This window comes from Myotis yumanensis, unplaced genomic scaffold, assembly GCF_028538775.1.
Source record: "Myotis yumanensis isolate MYYU_CA2020_CCGP unplaced genomic scaffold, mMyoYum1.0.hap1 SCAF_10, whole genome shotgun sequence".
NCBI lineage: Eukaryota > Metazoa > Chordata > Mammalia > Chiroptera > Vespertilionidae > Myotis > Myotis yumanensis.
Genome location: NW_027223761.1, coordinates 76,384,188 through 76,406,252, shown reverse-complemented (window position 1 = coordinate 76,406,252; position 22,065 = coordinate 76,384,188). Strand labels below are relative to the sequence as shown.

The window sequence follows — 22,065 nt, the reverse complement described above, 5'->3', positions numbered from 1 at the left end:
GTGTAGCATGTGGAGACAACGTGTAGCATGTGGAGACACGTGTTGCACTGGAGGCACATGTGTAGCTAGGTCTCCTTATGGCTGTGCCGAGGAACCATGCTTGCACTGCACTTCCTGTTTACACAGCACACAGCGCAGACTCGGAGCGAGGGGAGGGCAGGGGGTTGGGAGGTCAGTTTGGCAGAGCCTAGGGATTCCAGCACTTTCTGCATCAGTGCTGCCATCTGAGACCTGATGTTTAACATCAAAGGCAATTCTTCAGACTTGGAGAGATGAAAGCCGTGTCATATACCTGGAGCATTCTCTTCTGTTTCCGAATGAGTCATCCAGGCACATGGCAAACACAGGGGCCCAGAGGTTGTGTCTGTTCACCCCGTCCCCTGAGACTGCATTTCTCCTATAGCTTGTACAGTGTGGAGCTAAATCACGGCTGGTGTTCTCCCAACAGATTCCAAGTCTGGTTCCAGGCCAACCTCGCAGGTGTTCTCCCGGCCCTCAGAGGCGTGCTGGTGAGCAGGTCTTCGTTTCATCATCTCTGACTCTCAGGGGCATGAGCAGTTTAAACACAGTCACACTCCAGAGCGCCTGTTGACTCTCAGGTTCAGGAATCATTTATTCACAGCTGGAATTTACACAGTTCTTATTAAAACAGCGCTAGCTGGGCCAGGTGGAGAGGGCACATGCAGGCTCATCGCGGGGGAGGAAGAGCTGGACGTGGCCTCTGCGTCTGGGGTGAAGGCGAGAGAGTGTTCAGGTTCATCAGTCCCCTGTCATCCCAAGTCTGGTCATAAGGACTGTGTGCCGCCCTGAATGACAGTTGTCCAGGTCAGGAGGGCGAGTGTGGCGATCTGAGCTGGGGAGGCAGGGAAGAGCAAGGGGGTGGGGAGTACAAGGAGAGCATGCTGGGACTAGCCCCTGTCCCTGGGGAGCCACGTCTCAGCGGACCTGAGCACGTCCATGGCCCAGTCTTTCAGACGTGGAAGTGGAAGCTCTGCTGTCCAGGCTGGTTGGTGGTATCCCTGAGATGAGCCCAAGGCCTCTCTGTTCCAGGCCACATGCTTTGGGGTTAACCCATGTGCCTCCACCCTGTTGCCAGCATGACCCCATTGATGCCAGTGTGACGCTGCACTCTCTGGTTCCCAGGCGTTTTGGTGCACAAGGGGTGCCTCTGGGGATGACGCTGGCATCATCTGCCTGCTCTCTGCACATTTGCTTTCTCATGATTCTCTTTTAGAAGAGAGACCCCAAGGAAGTCAACACCTCAGCTCTCAGCCAGTGTGTCGCCATCATGGGGAACCTCAGTGCTGACGCTGCCACCAGAAGACAGATGTCTGCCTCTGAGGAATTTGGGGATGCTTGCTTGGGCCTCATGGTATTTTAACTTTTCTCCTTAAGGTTGGTCTTCTATCTGCTTTGGGGGTATTGGCTTCTTCTTCATTATCTAAATCTTCTAAAAATTCTGTTTGAGAGTGCTGGAGCCAGTGGCTTCTTCCTTCTGTAACCACAGATTTTATGGGCGGCCGACCTCAGCAAGCCTCCACATCATGTCTCATTCACCCTGGAGAGCCTTGAAGGCTTTGCTGGCGGAGTTGACTTGGCCACCCATTTGAGCAGCTCAGTCTTCAGTGTAAACACAGGACCAGGTTGAATCAGGGTCACATGGCAAAGGCACAAGAGACTCCTTGGGAGTGTCCCACACTAACACTAACTCATAGACTGGTCTCTAATTTTCCAGCATCACGTAGGTTCATGACATTGGCAGTGTAAGCAGTGTCAGTAATGCTGAGACCATTGCCAAGAGAAGATGACTTTAAAAACTACAAGGCAGCCCTGGCTGGTGTGGCTCAGTTGGTTGGAGCATTGCCCCATACACCAAAAGGTGGCAGGTTTGATCCCCAGTAAGGGTGTATATGGGAGGCATCAGATAGATGTGTCTCTCTCCCTGTCCCTCTCCTTCTTCCTCTCCCTCTCCCTTCTTCTCTCTCTAAAATCAACTAAATATAGAAATATATATTTATATATATAAAAGCCTAAGTGACTGTTACAACCAGTTGACCAAACGACCAGTCGACTGGTCGCTATGATGCACACTGACCACAAGGGGGCAGATGTTCAACACAGGTCAGTGCGCTCCCACAACCAACCTCCCGCAGCCAGCCACCCTCCTGTGGTCCCTCCCCAACCCACACCCCGCCCGCCTCCAGCCTACCGGCCCCGATCAGCCTGATTGCCGGCCAGGCCAAGGGACCCCACCCATGCATGAATTCATGCACCAAGTCCCTAGTATACTAGTATGTGTGTGTGTGTGTGTGTGTGTGTGTGTGTGTGTGTAAAAGCTGCATGACAGAAAGGTCATGGGTTACCTTGTTTTGTTTTCAAAGGCCAGGTGTGAGGAGGATGTAGATCTGTCCAGAGACGTCATATATGCACTCCTGGGACTCATGATGAACTTGTGTCTTCAGTCCCCCTTTGTCTCTGAGGTACAGTATTCTTTTCTCCCTACCTTGAACTCTGGAACAACCTAAACACATTCTGTTGCATAGACTGTTCTCATTTTCGCCAAGAGCTAGAAGCCCCTAGAGGCAGCGCGGGCAGTGGGACTTGGAAATGCTGGGGGACACTCTCTCTGCTTCACTGAGGGATACATGAGTCACTTGATCAGGTGCTCATTCAGAAAAAAATGAGTGTGCAGGATGAGCACACTGCTAGGTCCTGCATTTATAAAGTCAGATAAAATGTGGTTCCTACCCTTAAGGTATGGTGCCCTGTAGTGAGAGGAGAGCAGTAGGTGTTGTGAGGGAATGTGGTGGTGAACAGGAGGGTGGTCAGCTCTCATCAGGGCTCAGAGGGAGCTCCATCAAGGACTCTGATGACCAGAGCATTCACAGCCCTGTCTCTGTCCCCATGGCTGCAGGTCTGGGCCGCGGAGGTGAGCAGGAGGTGCATGTTGCTCCTGAACAGCCAAGATGGAGGAGTCCTGACAGTAAGATCAGGAGAGCCAGAACAGCATCCTTTGTTCTCCTTCATGTTGTTGTAATGTTGGTGCATCTTACCCTTTCAAAGGCATCACACCTTTGATATTCTGCCAGCTCTGAGGGATGGGGAGGGCACGTGCCCATAATCACACAATCCTCAGACTTGCCTTCAGCTTCATGGGATTTGGTGACCACTGCCCAGCACCCATCTGTGGAGCCGCCTAGAGTCCAGGAGCCCTTTGGTGTCTGGTCTGGAACTTATCTGATTTGTCCTATTTCAAGATATTCATGTGCAAACGGAATGGGTTATGCAATTTTATGTAGAATCTCTTTTCCATGATCAACAGAACCAAACCCAGGTTTTCAAGCCAGTGATCCCGGAGGCTGTTTAAGCATGCTGGCCTTAGCCCCCTTGGAGGTAGATGCTGGAATGGCTTTTAAACTCCGTTTCCATTTGGATAAGAAAACTGAGAAGGCGGACGGGGAGCACAGTGTGTCAGGGGATACTGATGTGGTTCAAGAGGCTATTTGCCAGAATCCCAGGATGTGATATAAATTCACATTAAGAATTACCCCAACTTTCCCACCTAGTAGGGCCCCAAAGCCTAGAAAAATCACTGGAGTCACATTCAGGGCACCCTGGGGAGCCAGCCCTTCAAAGGTCACAGGCTGGAGGCCGGTTCCAGGATGGGGGTGAAGGTTCTGAGTAGACCCAGAGCATCCTATTTGGAGCTGGCATGCCCACACTTCCCTGAGGTCAGTTCCGGCATTGCAGCGGGTTTTTAACCTGAGCTCCAGGAACGCGTGGTAGGTCTGCAGTTCCTTGGAACCCACTGCGATTGTATAGAAAATTCCGAGTGTATGTGCATTTTCATGGGTGGGGGGCAGCACAACTTCCATCAGATCCTCAGAAAGGATCCATGACCCCCAGAGTGGTGAGCACCATTGTTGTTGGGTATTGGATTTTCTGGATGGTCTAAATCAGGGATGGGGAACCTTTTTTTCTGCCAAGGGCCATTTGGATATTTATAACATCATTCTTGGGCCATACAAAATTATCAACTTAAAAATTAGCCTGCTATATTTGGCCAGACATTTAATTAACTCACCCCTAATGCCTTGGCAGGATCAGACAACATGATTCTGTGGGCCTTCCATGGACCACAGGCTGTATAGTCCCCACCTCTAGTCTAAACCTTAAAGCTAGGCCAGCACTAGCTTCGTGCTAACCATTCAGGACGCTCTTGGCCAGACTTTCCCAGGACTCTGCATGTGCCACAGTTGGGGCAGCAGCTTCAGCAGGAGAATCGGTCCTTCCTTAGGGTGCTCTCTACTGTCTTGAGCCTGGAAAGAGACCTGTGCTGTCAGCTGTGGAGACATTCCAGCCCCCGAGGGAAGCAAGACTGATGTCGTGCTAACACAGTCTATGCCTTCTCCCTCTGAGACCTCTTAAAACGAGACTACAGGCATTGGGAAGAAGTAGAAACCCACATCAACAAAGTGAACAGGCAAGAGGACACCAGTGGGTCAGGAGAGGCAGAGCTGGAGAAACCTGGGTGTAGAGCACAGACTGAGGGGCATAGCGCTTGGAGGGGACCCTGGAGAAGATGGCACCTTCCAAATGCCAGGTGCAGCAGGGCAGCAGTGGGAGCCTTGGGGACTGCACTTGGCAGCCCCCGTCTGTCCCCGGGCACAGAATCTGAGCACATTTCTTCAGAGGCACCGGGAGACCGGAGAAGACATGTGTGCTGTCTAGTATCTGGGGGTGCCACCTGCCACCTGCTCACCAGCTTCCCATAAACGCAGCAGGCCCAAACATACCGTGTTATCTTTTTGATAAGTGTGATCGGCAGCTAAGGGTCCCTAGACATTTCAGGAAAGCCATACACATAAATAGAAAAGCCACAATACACAGAAAAATTGACCAGAAAAACAAACAAACACAGAGATGGTGTAGGAAAGAGCAAAAAAGTAATAACTATTATGTGTATCCTCAGAAAAATCCAAAGTAGTATTATAGCCAACTTGTAGTAATAGCTTTCTATTTCAAAGAATTAGAACGGGAAGTCTCCCAGAGAATAGAACAAAAAGACAGATTCAGAACAAATAAAGGAAAAGCTAAAAGACCCAGAGGATTAATCCAGGAAAGCTGCCCTGGGCCCTGGTGGCAGCACCGCAGAGTGGCCAGGGCTTACGAAAGGCGAACTGGGTGACCTGTGTGAAGCAGAAATGAGCGGAGCCACGATGCGCCAGGGACAATGTGCCAGTGACAATGTTCGCAGCCCTTTGAATGGCCTACCTGGCAGCTGCATTAAAAACAACAGTGCTTGCTACTTGGCCATGACATATTTTTAAGAGCAAGGTGCAAATTTGGCTTCCAGTGTTAATGGTTGTTTCACCTCCCCCTGGTTCACTTGTAAAGGTCTTCAGCATGTCTGAAAGGAACTTTGAGTTACCCTTTACTTTCTGCTTCCCTAGAGAGCTGCTGGTGTCCTCAGCCGCACCCTTTCTTCCTCCCTGGAAATCGTCTCGGAGGCCCTGAGAGCAGGAGTGGTGAAGAAAATGATTAAGTTCCTGAAGGTAAAATGCCATCATTGCTCACCACCTCTGGAGTTTCCAGGAACGTCTTATTTTATTTGGGGAACAGACGTGAGGTGCCGCTATTGCACCCTGCTAGATTTCAACCTTGAATGGGGATTCTCTTCTGTGTGTCCACCCAGACTGTGGTCTGAGCATCAACAAAAGAGTGGAGAATAGATAAGTAAACTTCCCTGGCTGGGTGGCTCAGTTGGTTAGAGCATCATCCAGATGTGCCGAGGCTGTGGGTTCCATCTCTGTTGGGGTCACGTATAAGAATCAACCAATGAATGCAGAAACGGGTGGGACGACAAATTCTCTCCACCTCCCTCCTTGTGTTCCTCTAAGTAAGTAAATAAATTAAATAGGTAAACTGTCCATTAAATACACATAGAAACCCTGTGTCCGAGCCTGTCTTACACATGCATGGCCTCTGTCCCGGAAAACGATGGTCTGAGTAACTCCCACCAAGGCTTCTCAGCCTCTTACTCTGCTCGAGTTTTCCCGCTCCCGGCGCTTTATCCAGCTGTCTGGAGGATGGAGGATGTAACTCCACTGTGAGATACGCAGGGTGCAGTTACAAAAGGATGTAACACAAGGCTGTTCAGGTTTTCCTGTGATATATGTGCAGTGAGTCTGAGCGAGTGGGTACAACAGGTAACCAGACTCACCCGGAAGGGCGAGGGGACGCACGCAGCTGCCATCTCTGATCCCTCCTGCGATAGCTATGCCCAGGAGGGTCACTCACCCGTGTGAGTGTGGTGACCCCGTGGGAGACTTACTCATAAAACTCCGGGCTTGCAGGACCAGGAAGCATGCTTGCTGTGCGTGGGGCTGCTACGCTGGGTCAGGGACAGTATTGAGAGGGCAGGACAGGGTAGTCTGAGTTTCAGCTGCCACTTGCATGATGACTGTCATTCACTCTGGACAACTCTTGCAAACCTGCCAGAGGCTGCCGATTGCATGCACACACGTGGTGTTATGCATGCATATATGCTCCGTGCATTAGGTTATGATTTGACAGTTGTCACCTCATAAAATGATGTAGGTCCCTGATGTTCTCTGTGCAGGCCTGGTAGCCTTGGCAAGTCAGCCCTTGTTCTCAAATCCTGCAGTGAACGGGCCCTTCCCTCCCTTTTTGGTTGATCTGTCAGTCGACAGCATCGTTCTCTTCTCAGCCACTCTCACAAAGCCTTGCCAGGCAATTCCTCCGGTGTACGTGTCAGGCCTGCACCCACTGGTGTGGGCTGTGCTGGGGAGGGGGTGAGTGCCTTAGGTGAGTGCTGTTCTCAGTGGGCCTCTATTTTAGATGTTAGGACGCCACAAGCAAGTCACAGCTGCTCACTGTGGTTTCTGCCAAGAACAGTTGCAGGATTGATGGTATTTTTCTAATTTCATTCGAAATCTAGGCGGGAGGCCAGACCGCCTCGCGTTATGCCGTGAAGACCCTCGCCATCTGCACTAACAGTTGCCATGAAGCACGAGAGGAAGTGATAAGACTGGACAAGAGTAAGTGATGCTTTCGTTAAGCGGAGCCCACACCCCAGAGGTTAGTCATCCTTGAAGCTGCAAAGGGAACCGCAGCTGAGCAGAAAGGAAGGACTTAATGGAAAGCTGCTACCTCTCCCCGGCCTTCAGCTGTGCTTACACTGTCAGATGTCATCTCACCTCCAGCTCGGAAAGCATTGAATTAGCCTTGGGCTGCAGACTCAGGTAACAGGGTTGAAGCTGGGAGCTACCACCTGTCGCCAAGTTAAAATGAAATTGTTTCTAAAGCATTCTGCTTAGACCAACCGACCTAACATGGGTTCTCCTCTTTCACCAGGGGAGGGGGGAGAAACAGGTTCAACTTTTAGTGAGCAAGGACAGTCACCGAAGTCTGAGCCTAGCGTTGCTCTAGTAACTGAGATCAACTGCAGGGTTCCCAGGCCAGGCAGCCTGCTGCTGTTCTCCTTACCCCTCCCCTGGAATGTGCCAGGAGGAGACTCACCGGGGCCCCTCCATGCAGGCAGGAACCTTTCTTCTGGGCCCTATTGCTTGCCCTGCAGCCCAGGATGCAGGCCCGTGGCCTCCCACTAGGGGCTGTCAGGTGGAGAGTAGAGGTAAAGGCTGGGGACTTTAGAGAAGACAGCCCTGAGTGCCTGCCACGCAGCATCACCCACTCCCATCAGTGTTGTGCCAGACGCTGCCCAAGGCCTCTAAGGTACGTCAGAGACACACACCGCAAGGAGCCGATGGCACTCAGTACATTTTTGCTAAATGAGGGAGTGACATGCCCTTTCTCAGAGCTTCTAGGCACCTCAGTGTCCACTGACACCTCCTCGTGCCGTCCATCCCTCTGCCAGCCTCCTGCTTGGGATTTGGAGGGACCGATGCATGTTCTCCTCCTGCAGACTTCAGTGTTCTCATGACGCTGCTCGGCTCGGAGGATGAGATTCTGGTGGGCAACGCCGCCCTCTGCCTGGGGAACTGCATGGAGGTGCCCCAGGTGGCGTCCTCCCTGCTGAAGACGGACATCGTGCAAGTCCTGTTGAAGCTCGCAGCCCGCGATGTTGGGGAGAGGGCTGTGTCGCTGAACGCAGGGATCGCTCTGGGGAAGCTGTGCACGGCCGAGCCCAGGTGTGCGGGGCCCTTGGTCATGTTTCAGAACGAGCAGGCGCCTGCATGGCTGGGCTCTGTCCCAGGAGCCCTGGTTCCTTCCCTGCAGACAGGGTTGGGCCCTCGTAGCTGCCTCTTGGAAGAAGCCTTCTCTGAGGGAACTGGGGGCCCTCAGGCTCCACCCAGAGAGGGAAGACTTTTATCTGACAGGGCCCTATGCAGGCGCCTGCTTCCTTCCATTGTCCTCTCTGATTCCACTCCTTCATTCTCCATCTTCCTCTTTCCACTCCTCCTTCCTCTCCCTGTCACCATCTCTCCTCTCTCCCTCCTTCTTTCCCCTCTACTTTTCCAAAAAGAGTTAGCCCTCCCCTCATTCTTGTCTGCCCAGGGCCTGAGCATATGGGAGAAGGTCCAGTGCTCATAACATTCTCCTGCTGGAGCAAACCAACATGAGACGTGGACAAGCCAGGGCAAGCCAGCTCTGCTCTAACCGCGTCCACTGCTCCTGTTTACCTCATACTCTGTTCTTTCTGATGCGTTTAAACGTTTAAACTCCTAGTCATTCACGCTCCCAGCAGGTCCCACCGTGGCTGCATGACAGAGCCCTGAGCCCCGGCATAGAGGGGGTGCCTCCCTTGGCAGGGAGGGTGCACCCTCAGGCCTCTGACTCCTCCTCCGTGGAATGAGAGGGTTGGCCTGGATGGCATCCAAGGTCCTTTCAAGTTCTGTCTGGTTGTTCAAACGGGAGGAATGGAGAGCCTTTCTTCCACAGAAAGCATGGCACGTTAGCTAGTGTGAGCTCAAAGTTCCCAAGAGCAGGTGCCATCAGATCAGCTGTCACACCTGCCACTCAGCTCGAGTGTTGGCAGTGTCTGCGGGCCTCCCTGAGGGCTCCAGGGCCCCAGCCTCGGCCCCTTGCCCCCTCCCCGCTAGTGAGGGGCGGCCTGGGCTCAGCAGTCCGCACACAGGTCCTGGAGCTTGTGTTCTCATTACGACAGGTTTGCTGCTCAGCTGAGAGAGCTTCATGGACTAGAAATTCTCAACTCCACTGTGAAGCACATCCAGGATTCTTGAGACACGTGTCTGTGCAAACCCACGACTGCGTGCCCTGGGTTGCTCCTGGTTAATAAAATCCTAACATAGCCACTCGAGAACCAAATACTGACTTTCCGAGTCTGTGCCTGTGGTTTTCATTGGTAACAGGAGAGTGGGCACGAGGCCAGCTGTCGCGGCAGGACCTGCCTGCCTGCCCAGCGGCCTGCTGTTCTGCAGAGGCTGGGCTCCAGCAAGCGAAAGGCCAGGCATCGTCTAAGTGACGGTTCTAGATGGGAGCTGTGTTCTGCCAGCCTCCCCCTCCCCCTCTGGGTCGTTCCTGGAAGTGCCGCCTGGTGCCCTCCTCCAGTCCGACTGTGCGCACCCCATCCTGTGTGTCACTAACTCACAGATGCAGGCATTCATTTCCCTAATCCACCTGCACTCTCACCCCATGCCCAGAAGCCCCTGCTCCCCTGCCTCTGCCCTAGGTCCACGCTCAGACTGCTGGGGGCACCTCTGCACCCCAAGTCCCTTAAGTGAAAAGTCCAGTAAGTGACATGACTCTTCCACTTCTCAGTACACGTACCTGAGCACTGTAGGGAAGGAGGCGGGACCTGTATGGTACAGTGAACACCAAGAGTCCCAGACCAAAGTCCCAAAGACTTATGGTCCTACCCTACTTCCTGGCAGCTGTGTGACTTTGGGCAAGTCACTTAACCACTCTGAGCTTTGGTAGCTGCTTCTGTTAAAACTAGAATTACACAGGTCCAACCTATCTCCTGTATTGCTGTGAAGATTAAACGACACTTTAGAAGTAAAGGAACTTTGGGAATTACAAAGTGCTACACAGATAGGGCATATTGTCAGGCTCCATCTTGAGGTCAAGGGAGTTGACTATGATGTCAGCTGGATTACATTTGAGTGGCCTGGGAAGGGGTAAAACACAGGTCCTTCAAGGAATCGGAGCTGGACCATTTCTGGACCCTGCAGGAAAGAAAATCTTCCTCCTAGATTTTGCTCATCATACCCAAGAAATGGTTTTTCATGAGTCAGGTGGCTCTTAGCTTCCATGAAAAACTTTGCTCCTGAAGCCAAGATAGGTCACTGGCACTTGGGGGGCAAGGGGACGGGGGAGGGGGGCTGGATTGAAATCAATAGCCCCAAGACCCTCACTGTGGGCTCAGGGAACCACGTGGGGCTGGAGCAAGCTGGCAGGGCTGTGATAGCGCCATCACGCTGGCCCTGCGTGGCAGGCAAGTGACAGGCCACAGGAGAGGCCAGGAGCTGCCTACTCAGTCCCATCACGTAGACACACGCACTTGAAGAGGGAACTGAATGGCACAGGGAGACGGCTTGATGCGAACAGAGCACAGAGAAGGAAATTGGAGGCTGCAAAGTGTGCTGTTTGGGGAGAGAATCCTGTGGAGCTTTAAAAATGGAAAGGTGCCCGTGTGCATAACCAGCAGGCTGTCGCCCCTCCTCCCCCTCTTCAGCTGCACTCCTCCTCCCCGGCTCTTGAAAATGGCTATTATACATCTAATCTCTTCCCCGGAGAGTAGGGAATATTGAATTCTGTTACTATCTTTGCAGCAGGAATGTTCTCTGCTGCGGAGGAGGGTCTGGCTGCACCGGGAGCTCCCTCCTCGCAGGTGGAAAGATGGTTTACATCCCGCCGTTCGCCTTCTCCAGTGCGGGGCTGGCCCTCCAAGTCTTGTTACCACTAACCCATGGGACACACAGGACTCCTGGGCGGCATGGAAAAGCCACTTCCACATTGAAGACGGGCTCACCACTTCGTGCCAGGAGTCACTGCACTGTCCTTCCCACCCTCCCGATCACGGCTTATTCCAGGAGAGCAGTGCTGGTTCCACAAGCAGAGGCGCTGGCATTGCCCACCCTATGGAGGATGTGACCGAGACGGAAGCTGATAGCCACCCGGAAGCCCCGCAGAGGCGCGAGGGAACGGTGGTGACCAGCCGCCCCGGGCAATGTGGCATGGCAGTTTCGAGGACAGCAGGCAGGACTGAGGGTCGATGTTGGGAGAAAGTAGCAGGAAGGGGCAGGACATGCTACCCTGGGCCAGGACACTGTTGTCAGCCATTTCCCAGGATCTGTGAGGACAAGGCCAGATGACATTCAATCCTCCACGACCTTTTCCAAAATACAGTCCCACTTCCTGAACGCCTGGAAAATGCAGGCTCTCAAGAGGGCCCATAATTTACTCTCTTAGACAGTTCACTCTCCACTCATCCCCTTCCCCAATGCCAGGGGCTCTCGGTCCTCAGGGGCTGCAGCCTGCGGGCCTGCAGAGAGAGGCTGAGAGCTGCCCACGCCCTGAGCATGGGCTCCGCACAGGGCACAGTCACGCATGCCTAGTGATCCTGCCGCACAAAGACCCTGAGAGGTAGATGTCATCTCAGTCTCACTCGCCCAGATTCACAGGACCAATAGGCAGGGGAGCCAGACTGTGGCCCAGCCTGTGTGTAACTTCTGCACGTAAAACATTCCTCCACTTCCTACACGTGGCATTAGGAAGAGGGGTCCAATTTCCTGCGCCTCCGTCTCCTATCTTACAAAGTGGGAGCAATGCTCCCTACCTATGGAGTTCTGTGGATTGGACATAACATATGAATCCCCTGGCATCGGTCACTGGAAAAATAGAAGGCATTTACTTAAGTGACTATTATTTTTAGGCAAGAAATTACCATGAACTCACTATCTGCCCCCTCCCACCCTCACATTTCTGCTCATCCTTTTAATGCAGGCAAGCGCTTACCTGGCTGTTCCGTCTGCCTTTCCCTCTTTCCTGTACCTGGTGGCAAGCATAGGGATCCTTCAAGACCCAGCTGCCTGCCACCTGCCTTCCCCTCCTCCCTCTGAGGTACCAGACCAGGCGGGTTGAGGTTTGAGCACACCCAGGGCTCACCAGCAGGTGGCAGTGTGCCTGGCCAGGGACCCTATGACAGGGGCATTTACATCAGCAAGGCCTTATGGGCAGTGGACTGGGGGCCAAACACTGAAGGGCCGTAGTCGCTAAAGTCCATGCCCCAAAGTCCTCTCCCCAAACAGATGTCAGCTGTTTGTCCTCAATTTAAAACCAGGAAAACCTGTTGATTCCAGGACTGCATCTCCAGTACACATACATCAAGATATCTGTAGCTCTTTCTCAGCAGGCCCCGGGGCGGAGGTCCCCCACCCCTGAGTGCCCTGGAAAGGAGGCATGTTAACAGCAAGACAGCTGACAGGCACCTCATCACCTCGGGCCGCTCCAGGCCTACCGCTGCTGGCTGCTCGTGTCAGGGAGGTTCGGGCTTCTGTCATCTGAAGCCTGTGGGTGACTTTTTTAAAAACAAGACCTCAAATTTTATCTCAATTTCAAAACAGCCAGATGAAGAATGGGTTCTCCCTGGAGGCATTCTGCCCCTGGGGCTGGTTTTGCGCTGGGCCAGGCTCAGATTCCTCTGGATCAGGGGTCCTCAAACTTTTTAAACAGGGGGCCAGTTCACTGTCCCTCAGACCGTTGGAGGGCCGGACTATAGTTTAAAAAAAAAACTATGAACAATTTCCTATGCACACTGCACATATCTTATTTTGAAGTAAAAAAACAAAACGGGAACAAATACAATATTTGTATTTGCATGTGGCCCTCGGGCCGTAGTTTGAGGACCCCTGCTCTGGATGCTCAGCTCTGGTTGGGAGAGAGGAGGGGCCTTGGGTGTCAGCAGTGCGAGCAGAACCTGTGCTCCCATCGCAGTGGGTTGAAGGGAGGTGCTCCGTGTGAGGTGCCGTCTGCCGGATGAACCCATTCAGCTCGGCCTGAGCAGCATGCCCCTTGTCACATGTCTGTCTATGGCTTCACATTTGCCCTTTAATCTTCAGTAGCTCCATCTACTCATTTAGATCCCTCACTTCCCCCTCGAGCCTCGAGTCCATGCAGACACACACATGCACTTGCAGATGAATTTCCACGTAAAAACAGGTGAGTTCATGTGCAATGGGAGTTAGGCTAGATCAAAGCACAGATAATGAGAAATACTGGAGTGGGTGTTGAGGACGAAGGCTTCTAGAATGCCCAAGATGAAAATAATTTAGGGACCATCCAATTTCAGTATCTGTTTTATTGGAATCCATCTGATTTTATTTGCTAAATATAATGCAGTGCTCAAAAATGTATAGTCTACACACCCCACCTCCAATTTATACATAAGGAAATCAAGACTGAAAGGCAGGTGAGCTGTCTCCCAGGGGCAGAAGCCTCTGAACCAAGGGGGCAGAGAACTAGGGTCAGTTCTCAAGGCAGCCACTGGGAGGCAGTAAGTGCAGTGGCTCAAAGCCCAGCTCCACCTCGTGTGTCACTGAGCCCCTTCATTGCCTGGTCTATAAAAGGTGGAGGTGGACAACTACAATACTGACTTCATGAGTTTGTCCTAAGGATTAAATGGGAGGATTTCTGTAAAGCTCTCAGCTTCCTTCTGGGCATTCGTAGCCCAGGAAACGGTGGCCACTGTGGTCCTTAGAGTGGAGTCGGCTGCCTCATCAATGCCCGGGTGGCCATCCCTGTGTGCTCTTCCCAGAGTTCTTAAATATGGGGATTTTTATCAGGATTGGAAGGATCTGACTCTGCCAAAAGATGGGGGATAGAGAAGTGGGCTCCCAAGTTCAATGCCATCCGGGATATAGACCGCCAGCAGTGGAGAGCTGGGCTGTAGAATGTGGCGGTGGGAGTCCTGGTGTTGTGGGGGGCATGCGCAGGAGAGCATGAAGGATTCAGACCCGAGTTCATGGAACTTGGCACTACGTTATCAATATCAGGGGAAATAAGAAAAAGACAGGCACCGGATTAGGCTAACTTGCATTATAGTAATAGCCTCTGGGCAGATCTCCCTGTCTCGCTCCGAAGTCTAAGCCATCCTGCATACTGAAGCGGAATAATCCTCTTAAACTCCACTTCCATTATGTTGCGCCCCTTCTCGGGCACCTTCTCACAATTGCCATCAGGATAAAGGGCAGACTCCTCTGCTGGTGCGCACGCACGTGGTGTATTGTGTGGGTGTGTGGTAAAGGGTAAAGGCATAGTGAGAGCATAGCGCTTTTTGAATTTTCTAAAATTTTGCTGATCAAACACTCACATTATCTTAAACTACCGTAAGAATTATGTTCATTCCTTGTACTGAGGAGGAGTAAGAGCTTTGATCCATAAGTTTTAGGTATAATTTTATGTGAGCATATCTGTGATTACCCCTCAAATATGAACAAAGCCCACACGCCTTTGCCCATCACCCATCCAGTGTGATCTCTCCGAGCCTCACCTTGGTCAGCTTGGTTTCAGGGCCACATTCTGCCGCACCTGAGCTAGCCAGTCTTCAGCACTGACCCTGGGACCCCTGTCTTCAGGGTCTCCGCAGCGCTCCAGCACCTCACGGAAGCCTGAGGCCCACCTGTGAGTGGCGGCTCCCACCCGGCCCCCTTTTCTAAGGCCAGCTTCCCATGTCTGCATGCGTCTGCTCACTCCCACCTGGCACTCCGGCTCCTGCTGTCCTTCCTGCCTTCCCTCTCTTTCCGTCCTGCACATCCTCAGAGACCCGACACAATCCATGTGGCTGTGCCTTTTATTACAGACTTACAGGTTTCAGCTCCCGCCAATGAAGTGGGTACTGCTATTATTCTCCCTTTACTCCCTTTACACATGAGGAAACTGAGGAAGGAGGGGGAAGCAACCGTGGGAAGACCTGCGCCGAGGCCATCTGGACACTCTTGTCCTCGGCATGAGCCTCTTCACCACACGGCTCACCCTTCCTCTGCGTCCACGGCGGCGCCTGCGCTGGGAAACACTTCCTCTCTGTGTCTTCATGTCTTCTCTACAGCTAGAATTTACATGGCTGCCCCACATAGCATCCACAGGACATGCATGGGATGGTCCCCTTCCTGCTTCTCCCGAGCAAATGTGGGGCAAAGGGTCTCATTCCAAGGCCCACCAGACAGACAGTGTGGTGTTTCCGGCACAGCCCTGCCTTGCAGCCTGTCTCCGGCAGCCAGGTAATAGCCTCCCACAGAAGCCCTTCTTCAAAGGGCTTTCATGTCAACGCACTCGTTTCCTGAGCACAACGCCGTCAGATCAGCATTATTATTTCCATCGGAGAAACCGGAGGAACCATGGCTGAGCCAGGACCAGAATCCAGCCCTTCCCCGCACCCCACCGCCCACCGCCCGGCCCCGCCTCTTCTGCCATTTATTTTCTGGCCCAAACAGTCGCACAGTGAAGTAGCCCATTCTTCTCACTGGCTCCCTGAGCGTGAAGGGAAAAATGAAACTCTACCCCCTTTAAGGTTTTATCTGAAAGCCTTGCTAATCCAGCAGCAGCCTGTGAGATAACAGCTAAATCTCCCCGCTGCCAGGGATTACCTTCCCATCTGATCAGCGAGGCACATCCCAGGCCTGGATGGAGGTGAGTGTGCGGACAGGTCATTTTCTCTGTGAAATCGGAGGTGCTCGGGTTTCCAGACTCTGCTGTCCTCCCTCGGGACTGAGAGGAAGGGGAGCCCAGGGTCTGTGACATTAAGCAGCTCCTCAGCCAAGGTCACTTCAATGACAGCTTGTTCCTGAAAAGCCCCTTATTTATATAATAAATACTTACCAAGCACCTCCTGTGTACCAAACACTGTGTTAGACAATATAAAATGACTGTGGGGCCCTGGCCAGTGCTGCTAAGTGGTTAGAGCATCAGGCCCATGCACCAATGGGTCCTCGGTTCAACTCCTGGTCAAGGGCATGTACCTCGGTTGTGGGATTCCATCCCTGGTCCCTGTTCAGGGCAGGTGCAAGAGGCAACCAATTGATGTGTCTCTATCTCATTGATGTCTCTCTCTCTCTGCCCTCACTCCCTTGCACTCTCTCTCTAAAAAGCAATGGAAAAAATATCCTTGGATGAGGATTAACACACAAACAAGACTGTGGTGAAATAGATACTGCCTCCCCGACTCCTATTATAGCAGTAGTAGGATGTGATCAGGGTGAAAAACAAATCAGACACCAGAAAATTTCCACTTGGAGCTAACATGGTCTTGGCCGCTGATCTATGCTCCCACATCAGGGATTCAGGAGCCTCCACTGAGGCCAGAGGCCCCAGACCTGGCCCTCGGATTAACGGGGTCACCACTCCGAAGGGCAGGTATGCAGGTGCCGGGTGCCTGCGAGGGCCGGGAAGCACCTGGGAGTCCTGCCGTCTGTCGGCATTACAGAGTTTATAAGTGGAGGGATGGGGTCTGAGGACACGGCCTCTCCTAAATGGTCTTCATTCCTACTGAACTCTGCTGGGACTTTCCTCCCAGGGGCAGGTCGGAAGCCACCAGCCTTGTTTGTCCAACTGGCAGAGCAGTAACCCTCAGAGCACCCGTGCATCACCTCTCACAACCACAGTTAGGCCTGGGCTCACCTTTCCTGGGGATGACTGCTGGGGACATCTGCTGGGGACCCTGCCTGCATTAAAGAGCTGCCAGAGGCAGGCCCTCATCCTGGGTGCACCATACCTCCCAGGCTCTGGAGCAATAAAGAAATATGTGTGTTTTTTCTTTTTCTCAGATAGAGTGAAGTCATAATAAATTCAGATCAGGAACTGAAATGGGAATCGTGTTTTGAAATAAGGACTTTCAAATAACTGGACTGTCAGCTGCTGTCGCCGGAGTCACTGACGAAAGAAAACCACTACCTGAGGGCTGATGGGGAAAGGTCATTTGTTCTTCCACAGGAGGCTAGAGGTTGTGGCTCCAAGGGTTCTTTCCTAAGGGCACTCTTCAACCAGCTGGGACCAAGACCGGCCCCAGCCCTGCCCCGCCCTACCACCAACTCAGGCGGACAAGCTCACCTCTCCGGGTCCGGGCCTTTGACTTCTATTTCCTTGTAAACTGGACAATTTGTGTTTGCTTGTCCAGCACCCATTTCCCCTGTTCTGGTTGTGACACCTCAATTTTTCTTGGGGATCCTGGTGCAGGAGGCACCTGCACTCATCCCCCTGATTAAGACCACATGATTCAGGTGCAGCTGATTCTACCCCTGGTTCCAGAGAGAAGCATGAACTCCAAGACATGCCAATCACAGGACTGCCCCTCCCTTTCACCAGGGTGGTTGGCTCAGAGGTGAACATGTGACCTGACGAGTGCCAATCTGAGCTCAACCCAGACTCCTGCCAGAGCAAAGCAGAGGAACCTTTTTTTCTCTGAGATTATTCAGGGGAGAAACATGAATTAGGAGCCACACTGGTGATGTTGCCATCTTTGAGGAGGGCTTCACTGAGAACGGAGTCAAAATAGAAAAAGGCAGAACCAACAGATGGAATTAAGGAGACCATTGAGCCCCAGATCCAGCTGTGACTCAGGCTGTCACTGGGTTTCCAGTTATGTGAGATGTCACTAGTACTCAAAGAGCCCTTGTCATACTCCACACCCAGCCCCTGTCTCCTTTATCTCGCTTACATTCTATTTACCTTGAAAGTATCAGTTTAAATGTTAAGTGCTCCTTTCTTTCCACAACATAGTATCATCCTATATAATAAAACCCTAATATGCAAATTGACTGAACAGTGGAACAACCAGTCACTATGACGTGCACTGACCACCAGGGGGCAGACGCTCAATGCAGGAGCTGCCTCCTGGTGATCAGTGCGCTCAGCCAGAAGCCCGGCTCACAGCTGGCAAGCGCAGTGGTGGTGGTGGGAGCCTCTCCGCCTCTGCTGCAGGTGGGTGGTAAGGAGGAAGGGTCCTGGACTTCGAGATCCCTGGACTGGGAGAGGGATGTTCTTAGCTAGCAGGCGAACATCCCCGAGGGGTCCCAAACTGCAAGAGGGCACAGTCTGGGCTGAGGGACCCCCCCAGAGTGCACAAATGTTGTGCACTGGGTCTCTAGTTCTAACATATAATTATACTATGTAAGTCACATATCAGGATATATTGCTTATTGTTTGCATTTTCCACCAATTCCATGATTTTTGTTTATTCTGATCACTGACTTGACCAAGTACCTAGAAAAATGCTGCCACAAAATGGGTGTTCAATAAACTTTTGTTGTTTGAATGATTAACATTTAGCAGAGAAAGACATTTAAGGGACTTTCACCAGCTCTAGCCTGGGATGAAGTCTGTTTACTCTCACCCATTTTAAACTCTCCATGCTCTCCCCATTCCCCAATGATGGTAATGGTTTGTGCTAAAATACAATGAGTAGCAGCTTCCATTTATAAAGTGCCCACTAGGTGCCAGGCACTGGGGTAAGTGCTGGGCACACACAGAAGACAGTCTCTTCTTTCAAAGCATGCCTGGTCAGGACAGAGGGGCAGACACAGAGTCACTTATCCTTGGGTCCAGCACAGTGTTTGCAGGGCAGAGAAAGGGCTGCTAGCCCAGCAAGGACACAGGTCAGAGAGGCTGCCCTGGGAGGGCTGGTATCTGAGCTGTCCCTTCCTCATGTTGGAAGGAAGACACAGCAGAGATGGGCATGGGTTGTGGGTAGGGAGGGAGGATGGGGAGAAGTAATTGAAACCCAGAGTACACCAGAGGCTGGGGCAGGAAAAAGTGCTAATTCCCTCCTTCACGTGTTTTGTCTGGACTGACCTGCGGACAGCTCCATTCTCTGCGACCAGACCAGATTCTCTCTCACATGGCCAGCATCTCTCTCTCTCTCTCTCTCTCTCTCTCTCTCTCTCTCTCTCTTCCTCTCCCCTCCTTCCACCTCTCTTTATGTTTAAAGGCAAAGGACATTCACATCCTCCTTTGGTTCTCTGTTTCCACACCACTCAATGCCATCATCTGGAAACACCCACAGGCTATTGTCTGAACCAGTAACACTTTCTAGGAAAAGCAGCCCTTGCACTCCATGCCCACCACCACTGGATACCTAGAAAGGGGAAAAAGCTTCAGCTCTCCTACACAATACCTCACCTCCCGCCACTCCAAATTGTTCCTGATTCAGGCCCCAGGACCAACCATCACTCCTCTCTCTCCAAGGTCATCCCTAAGGAAGAGAGCAGATAACTCAGAGCTGGAAAGGGACCGCTTTCCCTGGCTGGAAACTCCAGCTACTTGACACACTGTGTGTCAAGTTTCCACACTCAGATGCACTGTTACCAGCACATATGGTTCCCCCCTTAGTGGTGAAAAGGACTTTTCTTTCCAGCCCAAAAAGCCAAGACAGAGAGACATGTCTACTGTGACTAGTCTTGAGGTTTCTCCAGAAGTCAAATTTGATTGAGCTAATACACTTTCCACAGGCACAGCGTCCAAAGATACCTTTCAGCCTCGGGCAAAGTCCTGATGAGTGTAGTATTAGTCAAAGGTCCGCCTCAGCACCAGCCCACCCACCCTCACCCCCACCTGCGGGGCCGATGGAGGATGGGGCATGTCACCAAACATGTAGGCTGGTCCATAGTCCAGGGGACCCCCCTGCCTCCTCTCGAGTCGAGGCCCACCACCTCACCTGGATGAACCTCACAGTCTGAGGGGCCATATTTCTATGCTAAGAGTTTGTGCCTCAGCAAGAGCCAAGAATCCTGGAGGGTTTAATTACCAGCTAAGTTACTTAGCTCCTCGAGGTCGGTAAAAAAGGGAATAATAATAGTAAATGCCTCCGAGGATTAGATTAAACGAGATAATGCAGGTTGATCACTGCCAATGGAGTGGGCACAAAGCAGACTCAGCAAATGACAGGTTTATCCCCAGGGAATATGGGTCTTTGGAAGTCCCTGAAGCTTAACTTTCAGAAAGCTTAACTGTCTAGAGGTCTTAGCAGCCTGGCCCTGGGGTGGAAGCGGAAACTATAAGGGGAGGAACACAGAAGGGGAGGAGACTAAAGAAGAACCTGCAGAAAGGTGGGAGGGACTGCAAAAATCAGCCTCTACCCCTTGAGTTTCACCTTCCCTTCATTTATTTGTTCATTCATTCATTCATTCATTATCAAATATGACATGAGCTCCCTCCTATGTGTCAAGTGCTGAGGATGCAGCAATGAACACCACAGACTATGATTCCTGTCCAGGAGCCCACATCCTACTAGTCTCTTTGAGGTTTTTAGACTTTTAAGAGTTGTGTCCTATGCTGATGCTTGCACTCCATTCCCAGGAACTGAATTGATCTAGGGTGGGGAATGGGCCTTGATTTTAAAAAATGTGTTCTTCACAACCACCAGATGGTGAACCAAAACCTTGATTGGTTTCTCTTAGTGTGCCCAAAGTAGCCTGACTAATTCCCCACCCCTGAAACATAGACAGGAAGAAAGAGCTTGACTAAACAGTAAGGAAAAAAGAGAAACGAAATACAAGAAGCATGAAACCAGTCACATTGTAGAAGTCCCTTTCTTTTTTCTCACAGCTAGCAAGCTTCCAGTGCTTCCTGTACCATGACCCAAGAAACCTGCCTTTTAGATTTTAGGTCCTTCCTTGTCCCAGCTGTTCCTGGCTCGGGCCCATCCAGGACGGGCCCAGAGGAAGAGGGAGGCTGGCTTGTCCCAGATGCTCAGCTCTGACCATTCTCAAGGTTGACATGTGGGCTATTTTCCCGCCAGGTCCACACTCAAGGGAGTCACAGCGTATTTCTTCACATCTCTCTTTCTAATGTGTTTTCAATTCAAAGGGATTGCATTTACATTTGCAGTACCGGTGTCACTTCCAGAGAAGGTGTTGGCCATGACTTTTTGGATTCATTGATGAACCCTAGGCCTGAGGAGGCCCAGGGTACAACAGGTTCTCTAAAGCCCTGCCCACGGCCAAGCTTTCTTTCTAAGCTGCTTGACAAAGAGACATGGAGGATTCCTGGGATGTTTGGTTCTTAGGTTGCTATGGACCCAGCTCCAGATCACAAGCAGCCACGTCTACAAAGGACCTGTGGCCATAATCCTGACGATGAGAATTGTCTCTCCTGAAACACAGCTTCCATTTATGGCTTCTTGACACTTAAGATAGATTTTATCAAAAGCCCTTCAGAGGGGAGTCAGTGTTGTGTATCAGAGGGGAGAATGCATAACCGGTCAAATTCAGAAATGCTCTTACTCCATTCTTCTTTTTTTAACCTTTAATTTCTTTATTGGTTAAGGTATTACAAGTGTGTCCTCATCCCTCCCATTACTCCATTCTTGATACACTCCATTTTTACTCCACCTTGACCCTGAAAGGGCCTATTTTTCTGGAGTATTCAGGCCCAAGTCCATCTGCCAGGTAGAAACAAACGACTATGCCAGGCACTCACCCTCTGTGGGCATCAGCCCAGCAGCAGGCTCCTCAGGGCTACCCTGAGGCTACAGTGAAGCCACACCTAGCACCCCAGCTTTGCAGCTCAGCCCACACCTGTATGCCTGCCCAGCCCACACCTGTATGCCTGCCCAGCTCACACCTGTATGCCTGCTCAGCTCACACCTGTATGCCTGCCCAGCCCACACCTGTATGCCTGCCCAGCCCACACCTGTATGCCTGCTCAGCTCACACCTATGCCTGCCCAGCACACACCTGTATGTCTGCCCAGCCCACACCTGTATGTCTGCTCAGCACACACCTGTATGTCTGCACTTCTCAGCTGCCAGCACACAATGCCATGAGCCTCGGTGTGGAACACTGGAATGATAGAGCCTTGAAATGATTCTAAGAATGGCAAGTTGATCTTTTTTCTGGCTTTCTCTGGATGGGCCAGGCATTCTCCTCGAGGCCCCTGTGCTGCAAGCTAGACTACTCCCTTCTGCCTCTTATGGAAAGATTTTGCTTCTAGGAATGCAATATTGCCTGGAAATAACAAAAACAAGAAGGAGAAGAAGGGAAGGGGGAAGAATACGAAATAGAATTAGGAGGAGGAGGAGGGGAAGGAAGAGGAAGAAGAGCAGGAGGTGGAAAGAGAAGGTGAGAAGAAAAT

At 51.8% G+C, this 22,065-nt stretch overlaps 1 protein-coding gene across 2 annotated transcripts in view; it reads left to right on the top strand.

Annotated features, from left to right (window-relative positions):
* The window catches only part of TTC12 (tetratricopeptide repeat domain 12), a 49,491-nt gene extending 40,200 nt beyond the window's left edge, over positions 1 to 9,291 (top strand). For both annotated transcript variants that reach the window (XM_070426943.1, XM_070426944.1), the window contains exons 15-22: positions 449 to 509; positions 1,235 to 1,372; positions 2,382 to 2,480; positions 2,915 to 2,983; positions 5,454 to 5,555; positions 6,962 to 7,061; positions 7,946 to 8,171; positions 9,149 to 9,291. In XM_070426943.1, coding sequence (XP_070283044.1) covers positions 449 to 509; positions 1,235 to 1,372; positions 2,382 to 2,480; positions 2,915 to 2,983; positions 5,454 to 5,555; positions 6,962 to 7,061; positions 7,946 to 8,171; positions 9,149 to 9,224 — 871 coding nt within the window. In that variant the 3' untranslated portion in view covers positions 9,225 to 9,291. The remainder of the gene's footprint in view (positions 1 to 448; positions 510 to 1,234; positions 1,373 to 2,381; positions 2,481 to 2,914; positions 2,984 to 5,453; positions 5,556 to 6,961; positions 7,062 to 7,945; positions 8,172 to 9,148) is intronic.
* Positions 9,292 to 22,065: the final 12,774 nt, after the last annotated feature.